Source organism: Ursus americanus, chromosome 2 (assembly GCF_024610735.1).
Source record: "Ursus americanus isolate L20-20 chromosome 2, mUrsAme1.1.p, whole genome shotgun sequence".
NCBI classification, from domain to species: domain Eukaryota; kingdom Metazoa; phylum Chordata; class Mammalia; order Carnivora; family Ursidae; genus Ursus; species Ursus americanus.
The window spans coordinates 64,976,739-64,998,542 of NC_142128.1; the positions used below are offsets into that span (position 1 = coordinate 64,976,739).

Sequence of the window (21,804 nt, forward strand, 5' to 3'; positions counted from 1 at the left end):
GCCTGGGGTCAGGACAATCCTGACTGCTGAAGCTAATGCCAGAGTTCTCGTGTAATTCTACAAACAAAGCTCCTAGTCAAACAACTGAAAAGGTTTTCAGCTCCCTTGCAAAGCTGTACTCAAAAAGTTCACTACCCCCTAGCAAACAAGCATCTCTCCTCTGTTGCTTCTTAAGGTAAGACTTGGCTCTCTGCTGTCTCCTCTTCCTCTTTTGGCTAACTTGCCAAAATTTTCTCTTTTCTGGAAAAGCTGATTAAAAAAAAATGTTTCCCTGATCCTGTCAAATCCTTAGACTATGGCCTACAGCTCTAGGTTTTGGGTGAAGGCAGAGAGCAGTTAACCAGAGCTTGCTAAAATGAACTGAAGCACCAGGGAGCAGCACCACGATGCCTTATTTCATTCAGGTTGAACCTGAACAAGGTGTGACTCTCGGGCCTGGCCTAACCAAGACACCTGACTGCATCTCGCGGTCAGGAGTGTACAGCGGGAGTAACTCGTCTGCGGTGAGAAGGCCTGATTTCCTACCTAAGAGACCTCTGATCCAGAGAGAGCAGGAGGATGGCTTTCCTCCAGGGCTGGTGGGAGAATGAGGCAGAACTCGGCACAGCCCCGAGCTACGTAGTGTCAGGCCAGAGGCAACAAGCTCACATCAGGTCCTTACACCGAACCTGGGGAGGAAACCTATCCCGTGTGTCAGAAATCATCTGCTCTGATTACAACACCCTTTTTAATCTTCCTGGCCCAGGAGAGGATATGCACTGATAACTTTAATAATGCCAGCAGGTACAATTAATTTCCATTCCTGCTCTTCATATACTGTTATGTGAAGGGGACTGGAAGGACAAAATTAAACTCCACTGGGGGCTGCAGCCTGCAGCTTGGAAACAGGCAGACAGCTCAGAACTCAGCATGGCCAGCCTCGCCCTGTGTTCCAGCAGAGGGCCTGATGCTAACCCTACGAGTGCTCGAGAGACCTCTGTGGCCTTGGGGGCAAGGCTAATTCTTTTGTGGTTGGGTAACAGTGACTACAGAACTAAAGTAAATTAAATTTAAAAGCCCAGGCAGGATTTGATAGGAGTCTAATGGACATAGTAATTAAGCAAGATTTAATCAAAATGATACGGACATATTTTATGTTGTTTCAAAGACAAATGGCTATTTTATTGGTAAATGTGTTCTGCATTTAATACATCCCTAATGCAAAGTTTTCTTATGACCTGTCAAGAGTTTTCTGAACTAAAAACTTACTAAAATCAACCAGAAAAGGATTTCTTGACTTATATAACATTTCTCTTCCAAAGCAGTTTCATAGCCTTTGTCATCATTATCCTCACACCATTTCCAGGAGGCCAAGTGCGCAAAGAGACACTTTCTCCTTCCATTTTACAGAGGTCTGGGAAGGCCAAATCCTTGTGTAAGGCTCACAGGAAGGTAACACTAGAGTTGGAAGAGATTTTTGGTTTGAACTCCCTGTCTCAGGCTTATACTATTGTATTCCTTCTCACCATTAGCAGAAAGGATAAGAAAAATGCTTAAAACTCCGGTGCAGCTTCTCCTGAGGACACCACAGTTCCCCAGGGTTCCCAAACCCAAACCCAATGACATCTGCTCAGAAGCCTTTCTCCCGAACCACTTCAGAGTGCCCATCACAGAGCCGGCTTCTTCTCACCTGCCTTCTATGAGCCATGGTACTCATTTTCCTTTTGCCCATTTTAATTTGCTCGTCTGTTCTCCTTCTCTAGGCCTCAGCTGCCCTCTTGACTTTCATGGCTTCAACAATCAGTTTAGTATGTGGTCAATGTTCAAATCGCCTTTCCGGCCCTAATCCTCACTCCACCTTCACTGTGCCGTGTGCGACGCTCAGCCGAGGAGGACTGGGGTCACATCCTGGAGGTCTGGCCTCAGCTCTGCTACTACCAGCCTGGGTGATCTAACGCGAGTCACTTCTTGCTGGTTCTTAGATTCTTCACTAATCACAGGGCAGGTGTAGAACCAGTGGCTCTTTCACATACTCTCCCCAGTAAATGGCAACCCCAACGTCTGATGGCTCAGGCCAAAATGCTTGCAGTCATCTTTGATGCTTTTTGTCACATGCCCTTTCAATTCAGCAGCAACTCCTCCTGGCTCCATCTTCAAAACACATCCCAGGATCTGACACTTCTGGTCTCCACACGCACCACTGCTCCAATCTGCCATCACCTCCTACCTGAGTTTACAGAAGCCTCAGTCACTGCTCTTCCTAGTCTGCTCCCACCTTGCTCCTCCTTCAGTCTTAACACAGAAGCCAGAATAATCCTACTGAAACAGGAATCAGATTGTATCATTTCTTTTTGTTCTAAATCTTGCATGCCTCTCCAGTGGCCTCCAAGGCCCTTCCTGATGCAGCCTGCCCTCAGCCCCCAGCCACATCTATCACTCTCCCCTTTCCCTCCTGTGCACAAGGCCTTGCTGTTTCTCTGCCCAGATAAGCACACTCCCATCTCATGGCCTTAGACATGATGTTTCCTCAGCCTGAAAGACCTTCCTCAGAGAATAAAAGCCTTAATTGCCTTTAAGGAGTTCAAAGGCCAATTTATCAGTGAGGCCTTCCCTGACCACCCTCTATAAAATAGCAATACCCCCAGCACTGCCATCCTCCCTCCCCTGCTTTATTGTATCATCATCTGGCCTATTATCCATTTACTGGTTCATCTGTATATTGTGTGTTGCTCCTACTGGAGCATAGGTAGTCAGAGATTTTTTTCTGTTCTGTTATCATCACTGTGCCTGGGACACAGGAGGCACACTGTACGTATCTGTTGAATGACTAAATGAACGTTGATTCCTCTCTAGCATTTACCTCCTCCTTCCTCATGTCAGGTGACTCACTCCCATCTATAATCTCCTTGCTGCGTCTTTTAGTAAGTCCCATTCTTTCAGTCCCCACTGCCATGATCTAAGAACTGGCTTCCATTATCCCCCTGAATTACAGTAGTAGGCTCCCAGATAGTTTCTTCCACCCTAAACCACACTGAACACCGCCACCAATGTCACCGCAGATCATGGTTTTCAATATTTCATTTCCCTACCTGCAATGAACAATGGCTCTCTTTGACCTGTAGCTGAAACGCCTTCAGATGGCCTTCAAAGCACTGAGGTTCCAAGCTCATCCCACCTACTGCTCCCGTTGCTGGCCAACAGGAAGCTTCTGCTGCTGTACTATGGGAAGCATCTCTAACAAGGGCAAAGGGCTAGGAGAGGAAGTTAGCACTAGATAAAATGGAAATATTCAAAAGATATTTCCATAAGATAAGAAATGGATGAATAATTAAGAATCCTGATAGCATATAATTAAAAGAACATCAGCCCAACTCTTTCCCTTCTGTGAAGCTTGCCCGATCACCTCTCATGAATCTGTTCCTTTTCCAAGCTCCTATAGACAACTAATTATCTGCACCACTCATTAAATTGATGTCTTAAGTCATAACCTGCTTCGGGAGTCTCTGGCCTGTCCATCCAGCTGAAGTATAAAAAAAATCTAAGATCTTGAACCGTGTTTTAAGCTTGCTCTGCCATACTTTAATAGTGGCAAGTTGAATACTGAGCAATTATAGACAATCAAATAGTAGTTATTAAATTGAACTGAATGAACTGGTAGTGGTACTCATGCTCCTGGATTTAAATAAAGCAGTGCTCGTCTCTTTTAAGGTCCCTGAAAGAAGAGTCAGGTGGTCTATGTAGTTTTCCTGCCTGAGAACTCAAAGGCCCAGAAAGGCCACTGACTAAGAGAGCTACGAAAAAAGAAGGCTTTTTTCCTACTCTCCACCCTCAAAATGAACATCAAAAAGAAAACAAGGTCATGGGAAGAGGCAAGGCAGGAATGGATGCGATGCTTATGTGGATAGAAGGCTTGGATTATCTTGGCTTTGGAGAGGAGATGATTAAAGCTAGAGAATGGGTCTCCCAGTTTGCCCTCTTTTTTTCGTCTCTACCATCTATGAGAACACACTGCTGATAAAGATTAGCTTAGAGAGACAAAGACCACCCTGGTAGGGAGAAGGCACAGGGCACACTCTCCTAGGTGAACAGAACCAAGCTCCATAGAGCACTTTCTTTTCTTTTTCTTAACTTTAATCGAGGAACAATTGGCAAATAGAATTGTACACATTTAAAGTGTACAATGTGATGATCCGATCTCCATATACATTGTGGCATGGTTGCCGAGATCAAAATAATTAACACATCCATCACCTCCCATCTGAGCTCTCTGATTGCGTAGTGAGAATGCGTAAGGTCTAACTCTCTGCAACTTTCAAGTACGTTTTACTGTGTCATTAACTGTATGCTGTATATTAGATCCTCAGAACTTATTTTTACAGTTAAAAATCCATGCCCTTTGACCTACATCACCCCCATTTACTCCTCCCCTAGTCCCTGGCAACCACCATTCTATTCTGTTTCTATGAAATTGGATTTTTAAAAAATTCTACATATAAGTAATACCATGCAATATTTGTCTTTGGCTTATTTCACTTAGGATAATGCATTTCAGATTCACCCATGTTTTCACAAATGGCAGGATTTCCTTCTTTTTTATGACTGAATAATATTCCACTGCTTTACGTGCTCTTTCGTCAAAGGCCATTTAGGTCGTCTCCATATCTTGGCTATTGTGAACAACACTGCAGTGAACAAGGGGGTGCAGATATCTTTTTAGACACTGATTTCAATTCCTTCAGATATATACCCAGGAATGGAAGTGCTGAATCATATAGTAGCTCAATTTGTAATTTTCTGAGGAACTGCCATACTGTTTTCCATAGTGGTTACACCAATTTATATTTACACCAACAGTGAGTGTATAAAGGTTCCGTTCTGTCCATGTCCTCACCAACATTTTTATCTCTTATCTTTTTGACAATGGCAGAGCCCTTTCTTCCCAGGTTTTCCTCATTTCTCTGACATTATGGGAAGGCAGGGTGAGGGTATGACCAATTTTCTGCAGTGTAAAGATAAGGAAAGTGAAACCCAGCACGGCAAAAGTACTCCACCGAGCCAGCCAGGGCCTAGGCTCAGACACAGCTCTGAGGTCGAGATTCTCAGCTGAGCTCAGAGACAATGAAGAAGATATAAGAGGAAGACAAAAGGAAAGAAGGGGGGAAACCCTCTCTCTCCTTGCCTCACATCAGAAGTAGGGTATTTCCAAATGAGAACACAGGCAACAAGTAATTTCCAAGAAGATACCAATGAGATTCTGGATTTCTCCTGGATGTACCAGAACATGGTCCAAAAGAGTCAAAACCACACAGCCAAAGAACCATAAGCAATGTATGAGTAGCCTATAGATTAGCCAGAGGACAGAATGCTGTCATTGTCAAAAACAGTGTTTTTAAAGAAGGCACAATGACATGAACAAAATACTCCCTTAAAATGTTAAATGAAAAAAAGTACACAAAACTTAATACACAATATAAGCCTAATTTTCTAAGGAAAATGGCACACAGGAAAAATCCTAGAATAACTGATTCCCAGTAATCATTTTCTTTTTTTAAATTTTTAAAAAAGATTTTATTTATTTATTTGAGAGAAAGAGAAAGAGAGTGAGTATGAGCAGGGGAGGGGCAGAGGGAGAAGCACACTCCCCACTGAGCAGGGAGCCCGATGTGGGGCTTGATCCAGGGACTCCGGGATCATGACCTGAGCTGAAGGCAGACGCTTAACCAACTGAGCTACCCAGGTGCCCCCATTATTTTCTTTTTATCATTTTTTGTTTCCCAGCAACGCCTTGAAAAAACAGGTATTAATTACTTTTACAATTGAAAAAAAAAATAGCTGGGGCACCTGGGCGGTGCAGTCAGTTAAATGTTGGACTCTTGATTTCGGCTCAGGTCATGAGATGGAGCCCTGCACTGGGCTCTGTGCTCAGCAGGGAGTTTGCTTGAGATTCTCTCTCTCCCTCTCCCTCTGCCCCTCCCCATCTGCTCTCTCTCACTCTCTCTCTAAAAAATAAATAAATAAAATCTGTAAAAAAAAAAGAAAGAAAAGAAAAGAAAGAAAGAAAGAAAGAAAGAAAGAAAGAAAGAAAGAAAGAAAGAAAACTAAACTACAGGGTTTTTTGTCTGCTTCAAAATCAAAGGAAACATAAAATAAAAATTGTTATTTTTGTTGTTACTTCATAGTCCTGTCCCAGGGCCTTAACAATAACTTCTCAGCTCAAAGAGAGGATGATTCTGAGAGCTCTTGAGACCGTGGGGAGGGACCCTCCCAGGCTCCTATGGTCTCTTGAAGACAAGAATTTGTGCAGACAATTAAAATTAACCTGTAACTAGAAGTTTCATATTGAGTAAATATTAGGAAAACCTGGATATAGACCCAAATGATTTCTGGAGCACAGGGTAAAAGAAGGAGGGGGATCCTAAGAGCTAGGCTTTTAAAAGCAAAGAAAGGTAGGATCAGGTTAAAAAAAAAAAAAAACACCCAAGAGAACAGAAAAAAATCCATTATCGTACCTAAAGAAGAAAATGAGAATGGAAAAACTAAAGATACTATCTCAAGAGAAGGAGAATTTATTTTCCCCCCCATTTTACACAAAAATCATGCTCAGACAAGCAGGAAGAAATTCAAAGAACACCTCTTGACAGAGATAAATAGGAAAATCAAAAGAAGCCAGTCCTGCAAGAAGGGAGGCTGAAATCAAAGATGCTTCTCTCTCCGGACAAGCTGGGCAAGAAGCAGAATCAGAACAGCACAACGGAAAGTCTGGCCTGGCAGAAGCATCTAAATGCACGGCTGCAGGATGCACGAGCCCTTAATCCCTTGCGCAAACCCTGGCCCTTCAGCTGCCCACCAATATCATCACTGCCACCTCGCTACCGGGGACGCAGCAGAGCATGGCGATGTGAAGAGATGATTCAGGGGAAGCAGGCTGCTTACACATGAATCCCCACTCTACCCCTAACCGGTCCCATAACCTTGAGTCAACTGCTTAGCCCCTCTGCCCACGTGCTTACCTATGACTGGAGATGATGAAACCATCTCGAAGGGTTGCTGTGATGATTAAATAGGTTAATACCTATGAAGGACTTAGCATAGTCCCTGCGCATGGTGAGCACTCATTTAGTATTAGATATAATTGCTACTATTTTTATTGTTGCTGTGATTCTTAGAATAAAAAAAATTGGTACCTAGTCAGCTTCCACACCATTAGGGGGATTTCTCCTGGGAGTAGTAACTTTTTATAAACTACTGTCTATTTGCATGGCGCCTGATGAGTTGTATTAATAACGCTCTCCTTTCCTCACAGAGACATCTTGCAAGTCAAGCTTAAGAGGTACGGAGATGATATTACAGTAAGTTGGCTGGAATTACCACTGATGTTAAAGCCCTCAGATGAAGGGCTGAATTAACACCCAACATTTGTAAGATGGCACCACGTTGTATGGCAACACCAAACAATGGCCTTTCTATCATGTGAGAAAAACAATCTAACTGTAAAATGGAAGGTTCAAACTGTTACCACCCTAATCTGAGGGGTCAGGGTTGCCATCACTATTGGCAGGCTAACCAGATATTGTATATTTCCTAACGTGATGCAACATGAAGTACCCAACACTGCCTATTATGCAGCCTAGTCAAAAATGTATAACTGGAACAGATTTGGCCAATGGAACCAACCTCCAATTAACAGGAAAGACAAGATACAGGAAGAAGTTAAGCAACAACACAAGGAAGCAACCGGACAAATCTAGAAGTTGGGTCAAGCTGCGGGACAACTGGCCTGGTCTATTCAACAAATGAGTGTCCTGGAAAAGCAACACTGCTAAATTAAAGGAGACGTAAGGGACATAAAAACGAGTATGCATTAGATACTGGCTTGGACAAACCAGTTTCAAGGATATTTTTAAGATAATTAGGGAAATATATGGCCTGGCCAATAGAAGAGATGAAAATCTAGGTGAGATGAAATGGAAAAGTAAAGATCTTTCTTTTTTTAAATTTAAATTTTTATTTATTTATTTATTTGAGAGAGAGAGAGAGAGAGCAGGGTGGGGGGTGGTGTGGGGGGGAGAGGTAGCTCCCTGTTGAGTGTGGAACCCAACAAGGGCCGGTTCCCATGACCCATGAGATCACAACCTGAGCCAAAACCAAGAGTCAGACACTCAACCAACTGCATCACCCAGGTGCCCTGATCTTTATTTTTTTGTAATTTTTTTTTTTTTTTAATAAGTGTGTGGCTAGAACTCATGACCCTGAGATCAAGTCGCATGCTCTACCAACTGAGCCAGCCAGGTGCTCTGGAAAAGTGAAGATCTTGACTAAAATAATAGACTACAAAATAGTTTGTAGACTACAACCTGGTTTTTCATTATCATAATTTTGCTTCTTATATTTCCTACAATGTGCATGTACCATAATGTTTGTGAAAAGATTATTCAGGGGCACCTGGGTGGCTCAGTCGGTTAAGCGTCTACCTTCTGCTCAGGTCATGATCTCAGGGTCCTGGGACTGAGCCCCACATTGGGCTCTCTGCTCAGCCAGGAGCCTGCTTCTCCCTCTCTGCTGTTCCCCCTACTTGTACTCTCTCTCTCTGTCAAATAAATAAATAAAATCTTTTAAAAAAAGATTATTCAAAAGAACAGAGAGCAGGAAGGAAGAGAGAAAGGAAAAAAGAGTGAGAAAGGAGAGGGAGAGGGAAGGGAGGAGGAATGGAAGGGAAGAGGTGGAGGAAGGGGGAGGAAGAGTAGAGAGAAGAGGGAAGGGGGGAGGAGTGGAAGGAGAGAGGGAGAGGAAATTGGGGAATAGAAGGGGAGAGGGAGAGGGAAGGGAAGAGAGACCAGGTTTTGAATTCACTATTCTTAAAGTTCAGATTGTGACCCTCAACAATGTGATTTGTCAATAACTATTTGCTTAAGATACCACCTATCAATCCTGAAACATGGGTAGCAGTGGGATATAGTAGAAAGAGCCAGGGAGTTCAAATTCCATTGTCATCTCTTTGTGGTCCTTACAAAAGAGTATTTTACCAATGTAAGCTTTAATGTTTTCAACTCTACAATGGGAAGAAAAATAACCTTCCAATATAATGTTCAGAGCAGCATTATCCATAATAGCCTCAAACTGAAACTACACAGATGCCGTCAATTGTAGAATGGATAAAACTGAAAGCTTCATGTCCCAGGAACCCCATTAACCCCAGGCAAACTGGAACCACTGGTCATCCTACCTGCTGCCCACTGTAGAGGAAACAAGTTTGGAGTTCAAGGCCTGCTTTCCATGGAAACCCTAGAAAGGTCATGCCTTAAGTATACAGAATATGTTCCAGAACTAAAGACAAAACCAAACTAGACCTACTTTAACCAAGCATAAAATGAATTCCCCATAAGTTAAAGGTGACCAACCAGTAATTTAATTGGCTGCTAGAACAAAACTTAACACTTTTCAGAGGAAGATAAAGACATCTAGAATCTCTATAATGTATCAGCTACAATGTCTGATTTGTCATCAAAAATTGGTAAACATGAAAAAATAAAGAAATGAGAATCATGGTCAAGAGAAAACCCAATAAACAGAAACAGAACCACAGATGATGTGGGTGTTGAAAATAGCAGATAACAATTTCTAAATACTGCCACATACATTTTGAAAAAAATAAGAAAAATTTCAGAAGTTACATGGACACTAAAAAAGAGAACCAAGTGGATATCATAAAACTAAAATTACAATATGTAAAATAAAAAATTTATTGGATAGTGTTATTAGCAGGTTGTACACAACAAAAGAAAAAATTGGTTAACCTTAGAAATTATCTAAACTGAAGCACACAGAAAAAAAAGCCTTGTCTCAATGACCCGTGGGGCTGTTTCAAGCAGTTTAACGAACGTGCAGTTGGAGTCAAGGCAAGAAGAGAAAATGAGATGGAAAAAAGTGTTTGCCAGAAATTTCCCCAAATTAAGGAAAAAATACTACCCACAGATCCAGAATATTTCGATATTACACTTATCCAAGCCAAAGAAATACACTGGCAACTACACTTAGACTCCTCATACTCCAACTGCTGAAGAAAAAATATTGGGACACCTGGCTGGCTCAGTAGGAAGAACATGCAATTCTTGATCTCAAGGTTGTGAGGTCGAGCCCCACGCTGGGTGTAGAGATTATAAACAAATAAACTTAAAAAAAGAAAAAAAGATGTCTGACTCTTGGTTTCAGCACAGGTCCTGATCTCATGGGTCTTGCTTGAGATTGGGCCCTGCGTCAGGTTCCACACTCGACGGAGAGTCTGCTTGAGGATTCCCTCCCACTGCCCCTCCTCCCAGGCACACACGTGCCTTCTCTCTCTCTCTCTCTCAAATAAATAAATAAATAAATCTTAAAAAAATATTATTAATGTAGCCCTCAAGATTAAGAGATACAAACTTCCAGTTATAAAATAAGTTACAGGGATGAAAAGTACAGCTCCAGAAATATAGTCAATAATATTGTAATAATTTCGTATGGTAACAGATAGTAACTACACTTATTGCAGTGAGCATTTCGTAATGTATATGATTGTCAAATCACTATACCGTACACCTGAAACTAATATAATATTGTATTTCAACTAAAAAAAAAGCAGCCCCTGAAAACTCCAAAACATTATATACAGAAAACAACAACTAGCATCACACAGCCGACTTCTCATCAGAAACAGCAGAAGCCAGGAAACAAAAGAATGACATATTTAAATTGCTGAAAGAATATTTTATGATTCCATTTATACAAGTTTTTTTTTTTTTTTAAAGGCAGGCAAATGCTTCCATTGTGTTGTAAGTCAGGATAGTGACTACTTTTCAGGGGAAATGAATGGAAGGGGACAAGAGGGGGGCTCCTGGGATACTGGTAACATTCTTTTCTTTATCTGGGTACTAATTCATAGTTTCTTTCAGTTTGTGAAAATTCATTGAGCACTTTACAATACATGCACTCTTCTAAGTATTTTAAACTTCCGTAAAAAGTCAAGGGAAAAAAAAAAAAACCCTAGCAAAATATATGAAAGGATTAGAAAAAATATATACATTTAGGGCCTACTACAGTGTATACGAGTGATAGCAGGCTTGTTATGATTGGTCTTATCATCACCCCAGGGAAAGTTTGGGGAGATCTAAGTGGTCTGAAGAGCGGACTGAGAAGCCCTCTGCTCCCTGGGGGCAAACCTTCCTCATCAATTTCATTTTAAGCTCTTTTTCGCCTCCACAGTGCTGTGTTTATAGTCTTCACTGAAATACTTACTGACTGCATGCCTTCCCAGTTCAGAGTAGTACTCAGACACCAGGTTGCACTTGGACCCTGGTTTCTACCCCCACACTCTCTGTCTCACCTTCTACGTGTTACAGTTGTCGTTACACAGATTCTCCTAACCATCCGTTGACTTACGAAGATGGTGGTACCATTACACCTTTGAATGTTCCACATACAACACTGTGGGCTCTTTCAGAAGAGGCAGATAGATACCTGAGAACTGAGACACCAAAAAGGCAAGCATATAAACTAACCAAAGCAAAAGAGTGCAGCATCTTTCAGAAACACACTCCCTCTGAGCTGAATCTTCCTAAGTCCAAAAAAGCCTAGACCACCCAGAGAGAAGCCCCAAAGGAGAGGATACAGATGCTGCTGACCTAAGTGTCACAGAAACCAAAGCTAAAACAGCACCAAGGGCACTAGATGCAAAGCTCCCCTCTGTGTTGGCTTTGGCAGCAAACCTGACGCCCCTTATCAGCAGAGATACCTTTGAAGTAGCTGGCAGCCTTCCATCCCCTACTCAAATAAGCTCAGCTTCCCATCCTATTCTTTCCTCCAAAGATGATCTCTTTATCAGATATGAGAGAATAAGCTCAATTAATCAGAACAGATTTTTGCTACCATCAAGACAAATTGGGCAACGGGAACAGCTGTCTATAAAGCTGATTATCACATTGTTTATGATCATGTTATAACATGGCGGAAATCCAATCAATTGCAGATACTGAGTTCCACCGGAAGGATGGACTGGGGGAAGAGAAGGTGGGGTAAATCAGTCAGCTACTCTTTCTCCCAAAGATGTCTCCAGGTTAAACTCTTTCTCAGAAGGGCAGAACACAACCGTTGGAAGCCCATTCTTTCTCCATTCATTCAATCTACACTACTCACCAGGGACATTGGACTATACTGGCATTGTGGATCACTTGTCCTTTACATATTATGATAACACCACTGCAGAACATGCCTCCTTACAATATCCAGTCTTTTCACATATGTGAAGCAGCTGGACTCAAAGACTCTAGGAAATCCTGTCCCTATCTGCCGGGGATAAACAGGTACATAGGTAACAGGCACTGCTTTTAGTTTCAAACCCCCTTTATCCTTTTACTGCCAGACCCATTTCAGTGGTGCCAAATGAAATCTGAGTGTTCATGACAAATCTCTTGTAACTGATGAACCAATGGGAAAGGATATCCAAAGACCCTAGAGAAAAGAAGTATTTGTGCCCTATTACGTTTCTTCCTCAGCACCCTTCTTGTATCCTCCACTTTCTGCAGTGTGACTTATTCATCTGAATCCAGATATACCCTTTGTCACCCTCCAAGAATAAAGTAGGGAAACCAAAATGAGTTGCCTAGATAAACCAGCCTAGATGCCTTAACATTGTCGCAGGGGCAAATGTGGCTCACATACAGATAGACAGAATCTTATGGCTTCAGATCTCCTCTGTGTTCTTGGGTTTCCCCAAGATGGAAACCAGAATACCTACAACAGTGGTTCTCAACCCTGGCTATATGCAAGAATCACCTAGACCCTATCCCAGAGACTCTGATTCAATTGCCCTGGGGTGCTATTTTTTACATTATTTTTTAAATCAACTTTATTGAGGCATAATTTCATACAGTAGAACGTTTACATTTTAAGTGTACAAGTTTTGACAAACACACACTCATGTGACCACCAGCATAATTAAGATTGTATGACATTTCCATAATCCCTCAAGTTCCCTTGTGTCCCTTTGCAGTCAACCCCTCATCCCACCCTGGCCCCAAGGCAATCACTGATTTGCTTTCTGTCACTATAGATTAGAGCTATCTTTTCTAAAATTTCATATAAATGGAATCATACAGAATGTATTCATTGTGTCTGGCTTCTTTTAATCAGTATAATGTTTTTGGAGTTCTCTACAGTATTGCATCTATCAGCATTTCGTTTCTTTTTATTGCTGAGTCGTATTCATATATGGATATACCACAATGTTTTCCCACTCATCTGTTGATGGATATTTGAGGTGTTTCATTTTGACTACTATGAATATAATATGAGTCTCCTAAGGCAGTTATAACAAATCACTGCAAAGTTAGTGACTTAAAGCAACATGCATTTATTCTCTTAATTTTTTTTAAAATCTGGGGGCGCCTGGGAGGTTCAGTTAGTTAAGCGTCAGACTCTTGGTTTCAGCTCAGGTCGTGATCTCAAGGTCGTTGAGATGAAGCTCCATGTCAGGCTCCATGCTCAGTGCACAGTGGGCTTGGGAGTCTTTCCCCCTCCCTCTCTCCACCCTTCTGCTCCCTCCCCTACTTGCTCTCTCTTTCTCTCTCTCTAAAATAAAATAAATAAAATCTTTAAATTTTTTAAAAACTTGTATTCAATTAATTTAAACTAAACGAACAAACACTTCACCCATTTCTCCCGCCCTCTACTCCCTTGCCTCTTGCAACCATTAATTTGTACTCTGTATCTAATAAGCTTAGGTTTTTTTGTTTTTGTTGACTCTACATATAAGTAAGATCACATGGTATTTGTCTTTCTCTGTCTTATTTTACTTAGCATAATGGCCTCGAGGTCCATCCATGTTGTTGCAAATGGCAGGATCTCATTCTTTTTTTATGCCTAAATCATAACCCATTATATACATATATTACAAGTTCTTTATCCATTCATCAAATGATGGACATTTACGTGGCTTCCATATCTTGGCTATTACAAATAATGTCGCAATAAACATAGGGACGCATCTATCTTTTGGAATTAGTGTTTTTGTTTTCTTTGGATAAAAACTCAGAAGTGGAATTGCTGGATCATATGGTAGTTCTATTTTTAATTTTTATTCTCTCACAATTCTGGAGGTCAGGAGTCCAAAACCAATTTCACAGGGACAAAACCAAGGTGTCAAAAGGGCTGCATTTCCTCTGGAGGTTTTCAGGCAGAATCTGTTTCCTTGCCTTTTCCAGCTTTTAGAGCTGCATTCCTTGGCTCTTAGCTGCTTCCTCCATCCCCAAAGCCAGTGGTCTAGTATCTTCTCTCTGTGACTCTGCTTTCCTCTACTTACATCACATGGCCTTCTTCTCTTTTGTCTGTAATTTCCCTCTACCTCCCTCTAACAAGAACACTCATGATTGCATTACAGCCCACTTAGATAATGAAGCATAATATCCTCTTTACAAGAACCTCAAATTCACCATATGTACAAAGTCTTTATATGGATAAGGTAAGTTCACAGATTCCAGGGATTAGGACATGGACGTCTTTGGGAGAGACCATTACTCAGCCTACCACAAAAGCTATTATCAGATACAAGTCTTTGTGTAGATATATACTTTTTGTATCTCTCGGGTAAATACCTACCTGGGAATTGCTGGGTCATATGATAAGTACATACAGAACTTTATTAGAAACTGCCAAACTATTTTCCAAAGTGGTTGTACCATTCTACATTCTCACCAGAAATATATGAGAATTCATCCATCCTCACTAACACTTGTTGTCAGTCTTCTTAATCTTAACCATTCTAGTATGTAGCACACTCCTTATTGCTTTAATTTGCATTTACCTAATGTTAATGATATTGAGCATCTTTTCATGTGCTTACCAGCCATTTGTATATCTTCTTAGTGAAGGGTTTATTAAAATCTTTTGCTTATTTTTAGGGGCGCCTGGGTGGCGCAGCTGTTAAGCGTCTGCCTTCGGCTCAGGGCGTGATCCCGGCGTTCTGGGATCGAGCCCCACATCAGGCTCCTCCGCTGGGAGCCTGCTTCTTCCTCTCCCACTCCCCCTGCTTGTGTTCCCTCTCTCGCTGGCTGTCTCTCTCTGTCAAATAAATAAATAAAATCTTTAAAAAAAAAAATCTTTTGCTTATTTTTAAAACTTTGCGTAGTTTGTCTTCTGATTATTGAGTTATGTGTCTCACAAATATATTTTTGCAGTCTGTGATTTGTCTTTCATTTTCTTAACTATGTCTTTGCAAGAGCAAAAGTCCAAGAATTGATGATGTCCAATTTATCTTTTTTTTCTTTTATTGTTCATACTTTTTATATCCTAAGAAATCTGTCTCTTCAAGGTCACAAAGATTTTTTTTTAAACTCCCCCAATGACTCTCAGACACAGGCAAAGCTAAGAACTACTGAACTACTGGTCCACCAGGAATCTGACCTAACTTGCTCAATTTAACCTTTCTACCATGGAAACTTAGGGTACTAAAGGCGAAACAAAAGTACATTCAACTGGAATACTGTAAAAAAAAAACAACAAAAAACAAAAAAAAAAGGGTGCAATTGAGAGTCTTGGGACTATCCAAATTGACTGGTTTCCAAGGCTAAGTGTGAGCAACTAAGGGCTAGAAAACAGTGAACTGATAAACAAAGTCTGAGGTACTTTCGGTATGTTCCGGCTAAGTGAAAGGAAGAAGAGAGAAAAGGATTGTCCTCTCCCCTGTGGGAAAAAGCACACCCAAGTTTACTTTGGTTTAAATGAAAAAGTGGGAAAAATGATTTTCTATTCTTGGTGGGATTCTTTAGAATACGTCTCTCACAGAGATGGTGTGGAGCTGGAAGTCAAACTTGGCAGTGTTTGGCTCCGGTTTTGAAGCCACCGCATTAAACAAATGAAGGTGGCAGCAATAATATTTGCCTAAACCTTGGTTCCAACAGGGGTTAGACAGACTGCGCTTTCATTATGCAAAAGGAGATGTCAGGAGCACCAAATGGGCTCCATTTCCCTTGGAGTCCTAGACAAAGTGGGTCTGTTTCTAAGCTGTGGACAGGAGGCTACTTTCTCTAGATGTTATATTTAGCTAAAGGAATCTCCACCATGGCTTCATGCAAAATGTAAAGTATGTCCCAGCAGACATAACCACAAACCAGAGGGCCAGCAAGGAGCATCCCTTAAGGGGGTTCAGTAGTACAGAGGGGCCAATTGTGCAGTCACTCTGACATCCCCAAATTAGCTGAGTTAGCTGTGAGCCAGATTTTTGGCCAGTCCTCACATTTAATGAGTCTTTGTTTCCCCCCTTACTAGAGATCCTGCCCCTGGGGAGAAAAACCTCCTGTCCTATTTCACTGTCAACTTCCAGCTGCTTGCCCAGACACCAGGTAGGAGAAACAACCCAATGTTGATGTTTAACACCTCCAAACCTTTTGAAGGTTTGTGAGGGAGAGGAAAGATTAGGTTAATTCTGTAACTAAGTGAAATATCTGGGTTCAACAGAAAAGAGTAAGAAAATCCGGAATACCCTCTACTCAGCACACCATACCCTGAGTCCCAACACAACATGTAGGAGGAAACCTCAAGTTCTGGAGTGAGATGAATGGATTTAAATACTAGCTTCACCTCATTTTTTGATTAATCTCTCTAAGCTTCAGTTTCCTCCTTCATAAAATAGGCAATATTAATAGCAACTACACGGAATTATTGTAAAGATTAAGCATATAAAGTATTTAATATTGTACCTAGCACATAAGGGTTCAAAAAATGTTGGTGTTGTTATCATAAGCTTTGCTAGTGAATCATTAAGTTTTATAGAGTCTTTTTAAGAAGAATTTTAAAAGGAGGAAAACCCATTACTTTTGCCAGTGAGAAATAGATCCAAATTCACATAAAGCTCAGGTGAATTTTCACAGATGTCCATAACTGAACCAGAAATAAAGGTATCTTTCCTAAAGCCTGTGTCTCCAGAGAAATGTGGATTTCCCTATTGCTGCTGGAATCAAATTTACAGGTAAAAAAAAAGGTATAACTATTTTATACACTTGGATTCCTGTTTGGCGTCTCTTGGTTGCTGGCCATTATAGATAAGAGAATCTGAAATAATGCTACATTCCTCAATAAATTTGGTCTTTAATTGCCTAAGCTAGCCCCATCTCCATACCCACACCCACTTTTGTTTGTCTGTATCTTGGGGACTCCAGATTACTTATCACAATTTAACAAAGGTCACCCAACAACCAGAAGGAAGCCCCCAACACAGGATACCCTATATTGGGTGTCAGAGAATTCATCATAGAATTAGAGTGTATTAGATTTTGAAGGCAGAGTGAAGATCATAAAGGCCAAGTACTTTTTTTTTTTTTTTTTACTTTAGGGAACTAAGGCACAGAAAGAAGTAATTGTCCAAGGTTTCAGAGTTGTTAGCAGAGTTGAGCCCAAGAGAAAGTGTCACTTAGAAGAGACCTGTGCTCTGATAGAGCAAGGCAAGCCCTGGGAAGCTTTACTTAACTGACAGTGTGGCCGGGCTCATTCCTTAGTTCTCTTATCTGATTACTGTATCTTAACTGAGGGGTTCTAATGCTTCAGGTGCAACACACTTTACACAAAAGGGAATAAGAAATTAAGTCACAGAGACAGAATGCTTTTGTGCCCATTACTAGAAAGCAAAGAGGCTCTCACCCAGCCAAAACAGAATTAATTTACACTTGTGATCAGCTAAGCCAGCTTCTACCTTAGAACATTCTGCCTACAATGGACCCCAGGGGAGAGAGAAAAGAGATTATTCACACAGTGGGAGAGTAAACATTGGCTATTCAGCAATCCTATGCATATCTCTAATAATAACTATAATTTAACTGATGAAAAGTTATAAAGATCAAGAGAAAGTCCTATGAGCTGCAACCATATATAACAATATGAATAAATCTCACAAACATGCTGAATGACAGAAAGACAGAAACCAGACACAAAAGAGTACACACTGTAGGATTCTATTTATATAAAGTATGAAACCAAGTAAAACTAATCTCTGCTGTTAAAAGTCAGGACAGTTGTTATCCTTGGGGGTTGCGACCACCCCTCCGAACCCCCTGTGGACTGGGAGGAAGCATGAGGGCAGCTTCTAGGGTACTTAAATCAACTGTTTCTTGATCTGGGCGCAGTTACCAGGCGTGTTCACTTTATAAAAATGCATGTAGCTATAAGCCCATGATATATGCACCTTTCTTCAGTGAAATGTAATATATAAATAGTCCTGTGAGGAATGAGAAATTCTTCCTTACAACCCCAGCAAAGAAATGCACAGTTTACGGAGGTCAACTCTGAGACCATGGCTAGGAATATAGTTCACAGGCAGATTTTCTTTCTGCAGGGCAAAGACCCCATATATTCTCTACGAGCCATGCACTTGGGCTCTTGGATATGTGAATGGTACTTGAAGAACCAGAAGCACTCGTGGCTTCGATAAGGGGCTGCCGTCAGCATACACATCTCTGAGATCGGGAGGGGCTGTCATATTCCCTGGCGTGGCTCTTCTCTAACCTTCTAAAGCTGGGAGAAAAGGGAGCTGAGAGCTTGGCTGAAGTCTAGATAGCTGAACATGCCCAACAGAAGTTTTTTCTCAGATGAACAGAGAAAATGAAGGAGGAAATGATCAGTCAGTCCCTGTCCTTCTAGAGATAATCTAAGTGGCTGTCAAGGTTGCAGAGAAGAGCTGAAGTGGCATCTGATTACTGTCAAGGTTCTACCTAAATAGGCTTAATTTTTTTTCTAATAAAAGCTATACATTTAAGGAGTATAACATTATTATTTGATATAGATGTAACACATAGTGAAATGATTACTATAGTCAAGCCAATTAATATACCACCTCACACAGTTCCCTGTGTGTGTGTGTGTGTGTGTGTGTGTGTGTGAAAAGAGCACCTGAAATCTACTCTCTAGCATATTTCCAGTGTTCAGTACAGTATTAACTTCAGCCATTCATTTTAGCCACATCCATACATCACCAAGTGTGCAGAATAATTCGGATGAATGACAAGCTAGAGCAGATGCTGGAAACCATGAGGAAATGGTGAAAAGTACCTTCACCCCTAAATGAAGTATCGCCCCAACCGCAGCGCAGCCAGGCCACTAAAAATAGTCGGTGAACTCCGGGAGGAGTTCTCTTTCTCTTCCTTCTTTTCGTTGTCAGATGTTTTTACTCTTTATATCCTGTCTCTAAGACACAGGAAAAGCCCCCACACAGATGCATTATGTAGATGGAATATTCTAAGTCAGTTCTTTTTTCATGCTGGTGTAAACAGAAGAAACTGGACTCTAATTCCAGTCCTACTGAGATCTGGTCAACTTCGTAAGGTTAAGAATTGGTAAACTGGCTACTATTAAACCACAGTCCTGTTTACTGAAGTCCTTTCTCTCCCAGCCTCAAATTTTAACACTGGATCTTGTCAAATGAAAACCAATGAATTTCCTATATATAAAACCAACGAAATAGCCCTATATACCCTCTTTATACCTAGAACTTGTGGGAAGATTATTTGCCTTCTGAAAAGTCCTCTGGGGATATCAGAGCTTGAATGTTAGACATGGTACATTACGTACAATGGCTGGGGTTTTTGCCTCCATTTGTAACCAAAAGCCATGAAACAGTGACTTCATTGAAAGCTCAGGTTGAGAGAGCTTAGAAAAGAGGTTCCTTAGTTTCCAAGAGACTACTTCCAACACTGACAGGTAAGGTCAATTTTGTATAAGTTTCTTAAGAGTACCACAATTAATTCTGAGTTTTTCCTTGGTCAGATTTTTCAACTTACACCCAAGGAATTGTGACAAACAACTGAGCTTCAGAAAGCATTCAGTGACCCAAAGACCAAGATATATCATGATAAGAATAACCAAATTCATGAGTTCACCTTGGCCAAGATGAGCACTTGGAAAGAAAACTAAACCAAATCACAAACATACATGAACTAGAAGAGGAAAACCTGAAATGACACTGAAGGTTCCCGAATCCCAACAGCTTCACGAATCACTCAAGGAAATCAGGCAAACACCATCATCACTAAAATATGCAGATTATGAATTATGTTGCCATTGGTGGGGTTGTACCTTGCAAACGGTTACTCTCCCAGGACTACTATTAATTCAACTCAGAAAGAAAGAAAAGAATGATTATCCAGTATTTTTTCTCCACAAGACCATGGTAGGGAGTGACCAATGGGAAAGCCTTTTTAACTAGGCCAATACAATAGTCTTTCTCTTATATCCAAGATGGTGTCACCGCTCCACCCAAGTAGCTCTATGCCTAGAAATAGCTATATACCTTTTTAAAGAGTCTTCCTGAGTCCTCGCTGACTTGGACAAATCGAGGGATGATATTATTCAGGTAGATGTCACTCAGGGTGGTGTGGTCCCTGCTCTCCCGCTTCACCTGGTTTAAGAGGAGATTCCAGCAGTTGACTGGAGAGAGAACATTCTGATCCTTCCTGCAGAGAAACAGCGAGAGAAAAAAAAAAATCAGTGTTGGTGAGTAACCAGGGCCAATGGCTATGAATACAGTCCATGTCATAAAATCACAGTGATCAAAGCCAAGCCAGAAATAGGTATCTTTCCTGAAGCCTGCACCTCTAGTGTTCTCTACCTATGGAGAAAATAAGAATAATGAGAAGAAAAGAGGAGGGAGGAGGGAGGAAGAGGGAAAGAGGAGGAGAAAGAGGAGAAGCAGGATTATCTGTTGAGCATCTATTACATTCTAGGAGCTTGGTAAATGTTTTATAGGCATTATCCCATAAGTTTCATCATTTTCCTGTAAGAAAAGAACTACCATTATCCCCATTTTACTAATTAGAAAACTGAAACTCAGAGAAGTTGTCACTTGCCCACAGCTAGTAAGAAGTCATAGAGACAGTAAGAAGGAGTCAGGGATAGAACCACAGCTCTGTGTCATCTGACTAGGACAAGTCTAGGCTGTCTGACTCCAAAGTCCATAACCTTAGCCACTAAGACATTTGGTTTGTGTCTAGGGTTGGAGACAAAACTTAGAGGTCTAGAGATAAAACTCACAAGAGCGCTACAGACCACTTCCCCACACATTTATTCATATTAGGATTCAGTGAAAAAAACAACATTTGAGGCCCTTGCCATGAAAAAAAGTCTCTAACCTCTTTGGGCCCACAGAACACATCTAAGGAGGTTTCGAGTTCACTGGTTGAACCATTATGTCATGCCCCCTACAACCAAGAGCACAAACCATACCTGAATACGTGTATTTCTAAAACTTCGACAGCCTGAGGGGAGCAGTAAAGTGCCAAAGCTAGGCGCTCATTTCTAATGAAAACACTGTGATCCAAAAGAATATACTGATCATCCATCTACCCAGTTTGCAGCACTGATGAAGCAACAGAAAGTTCTGCATGTGCAAGCTGGACTTCTTTAAAAAGAGAAACCGAAAGTAGGGGTTGTTTGTTGTACTATTTATCGAGTGCTTACTGTGCACTTGGCACATGGCTGGGCCCTATACTCACATTGTTTAACTTGAACCCTACAACAGCCTGATGAAGGGCGTATTATTAACCACATTCAGCAGATGTGGGAAGTTGACTGAGAAAACTTAAATTTCTTGTTTAGGCTCACATAGCTAAAAAGTGGCAATGCTGGAATTCAAAACCAAGCCGTGTAAGTGTAGAGAATGGTCTTAATCATTGCAAACAATCACAACCTGTTCATTTCTCTTCCTCCTCTTCCCTCCCTACAGGCAGACTCTTAATGCAAAGAAAGTGAGTGGTAGTGGCTTGGTTCCTGAGTCAGCACTGCCTGCATTCAGAGCTGGAGGCTGTCGGGAGGCTG

General features: G+C 41.2%; 1 protein-coding gene across 5 annotated transcripts in view; it reads right to left on the reverse strand.

Annotated features, from left to right (window-relative positions):
- Positions 1-21,804, reverse strand: part of SRGAP2 (SLIT-ROBO Rho GTPase activating protein 2) — a 232,051-nt gene that overhangs the window by 94,757 nt on the left and 115,490 nt on the right. For all 5 annotated transcript variants that reach the window (XM_045787496.2, XM_045787499.2, XM_045787497.2 and 2 more), the window contains exon 4: positions 20,282-20,444. In XM_045787496.2, the coding sequence (XP_045643452.1) occupies positions 20,282-20,444 (163 nt within the window). The remainder of the gene's footprint in view (positions 1-20,281; positions 20,445-21,804) is intronic.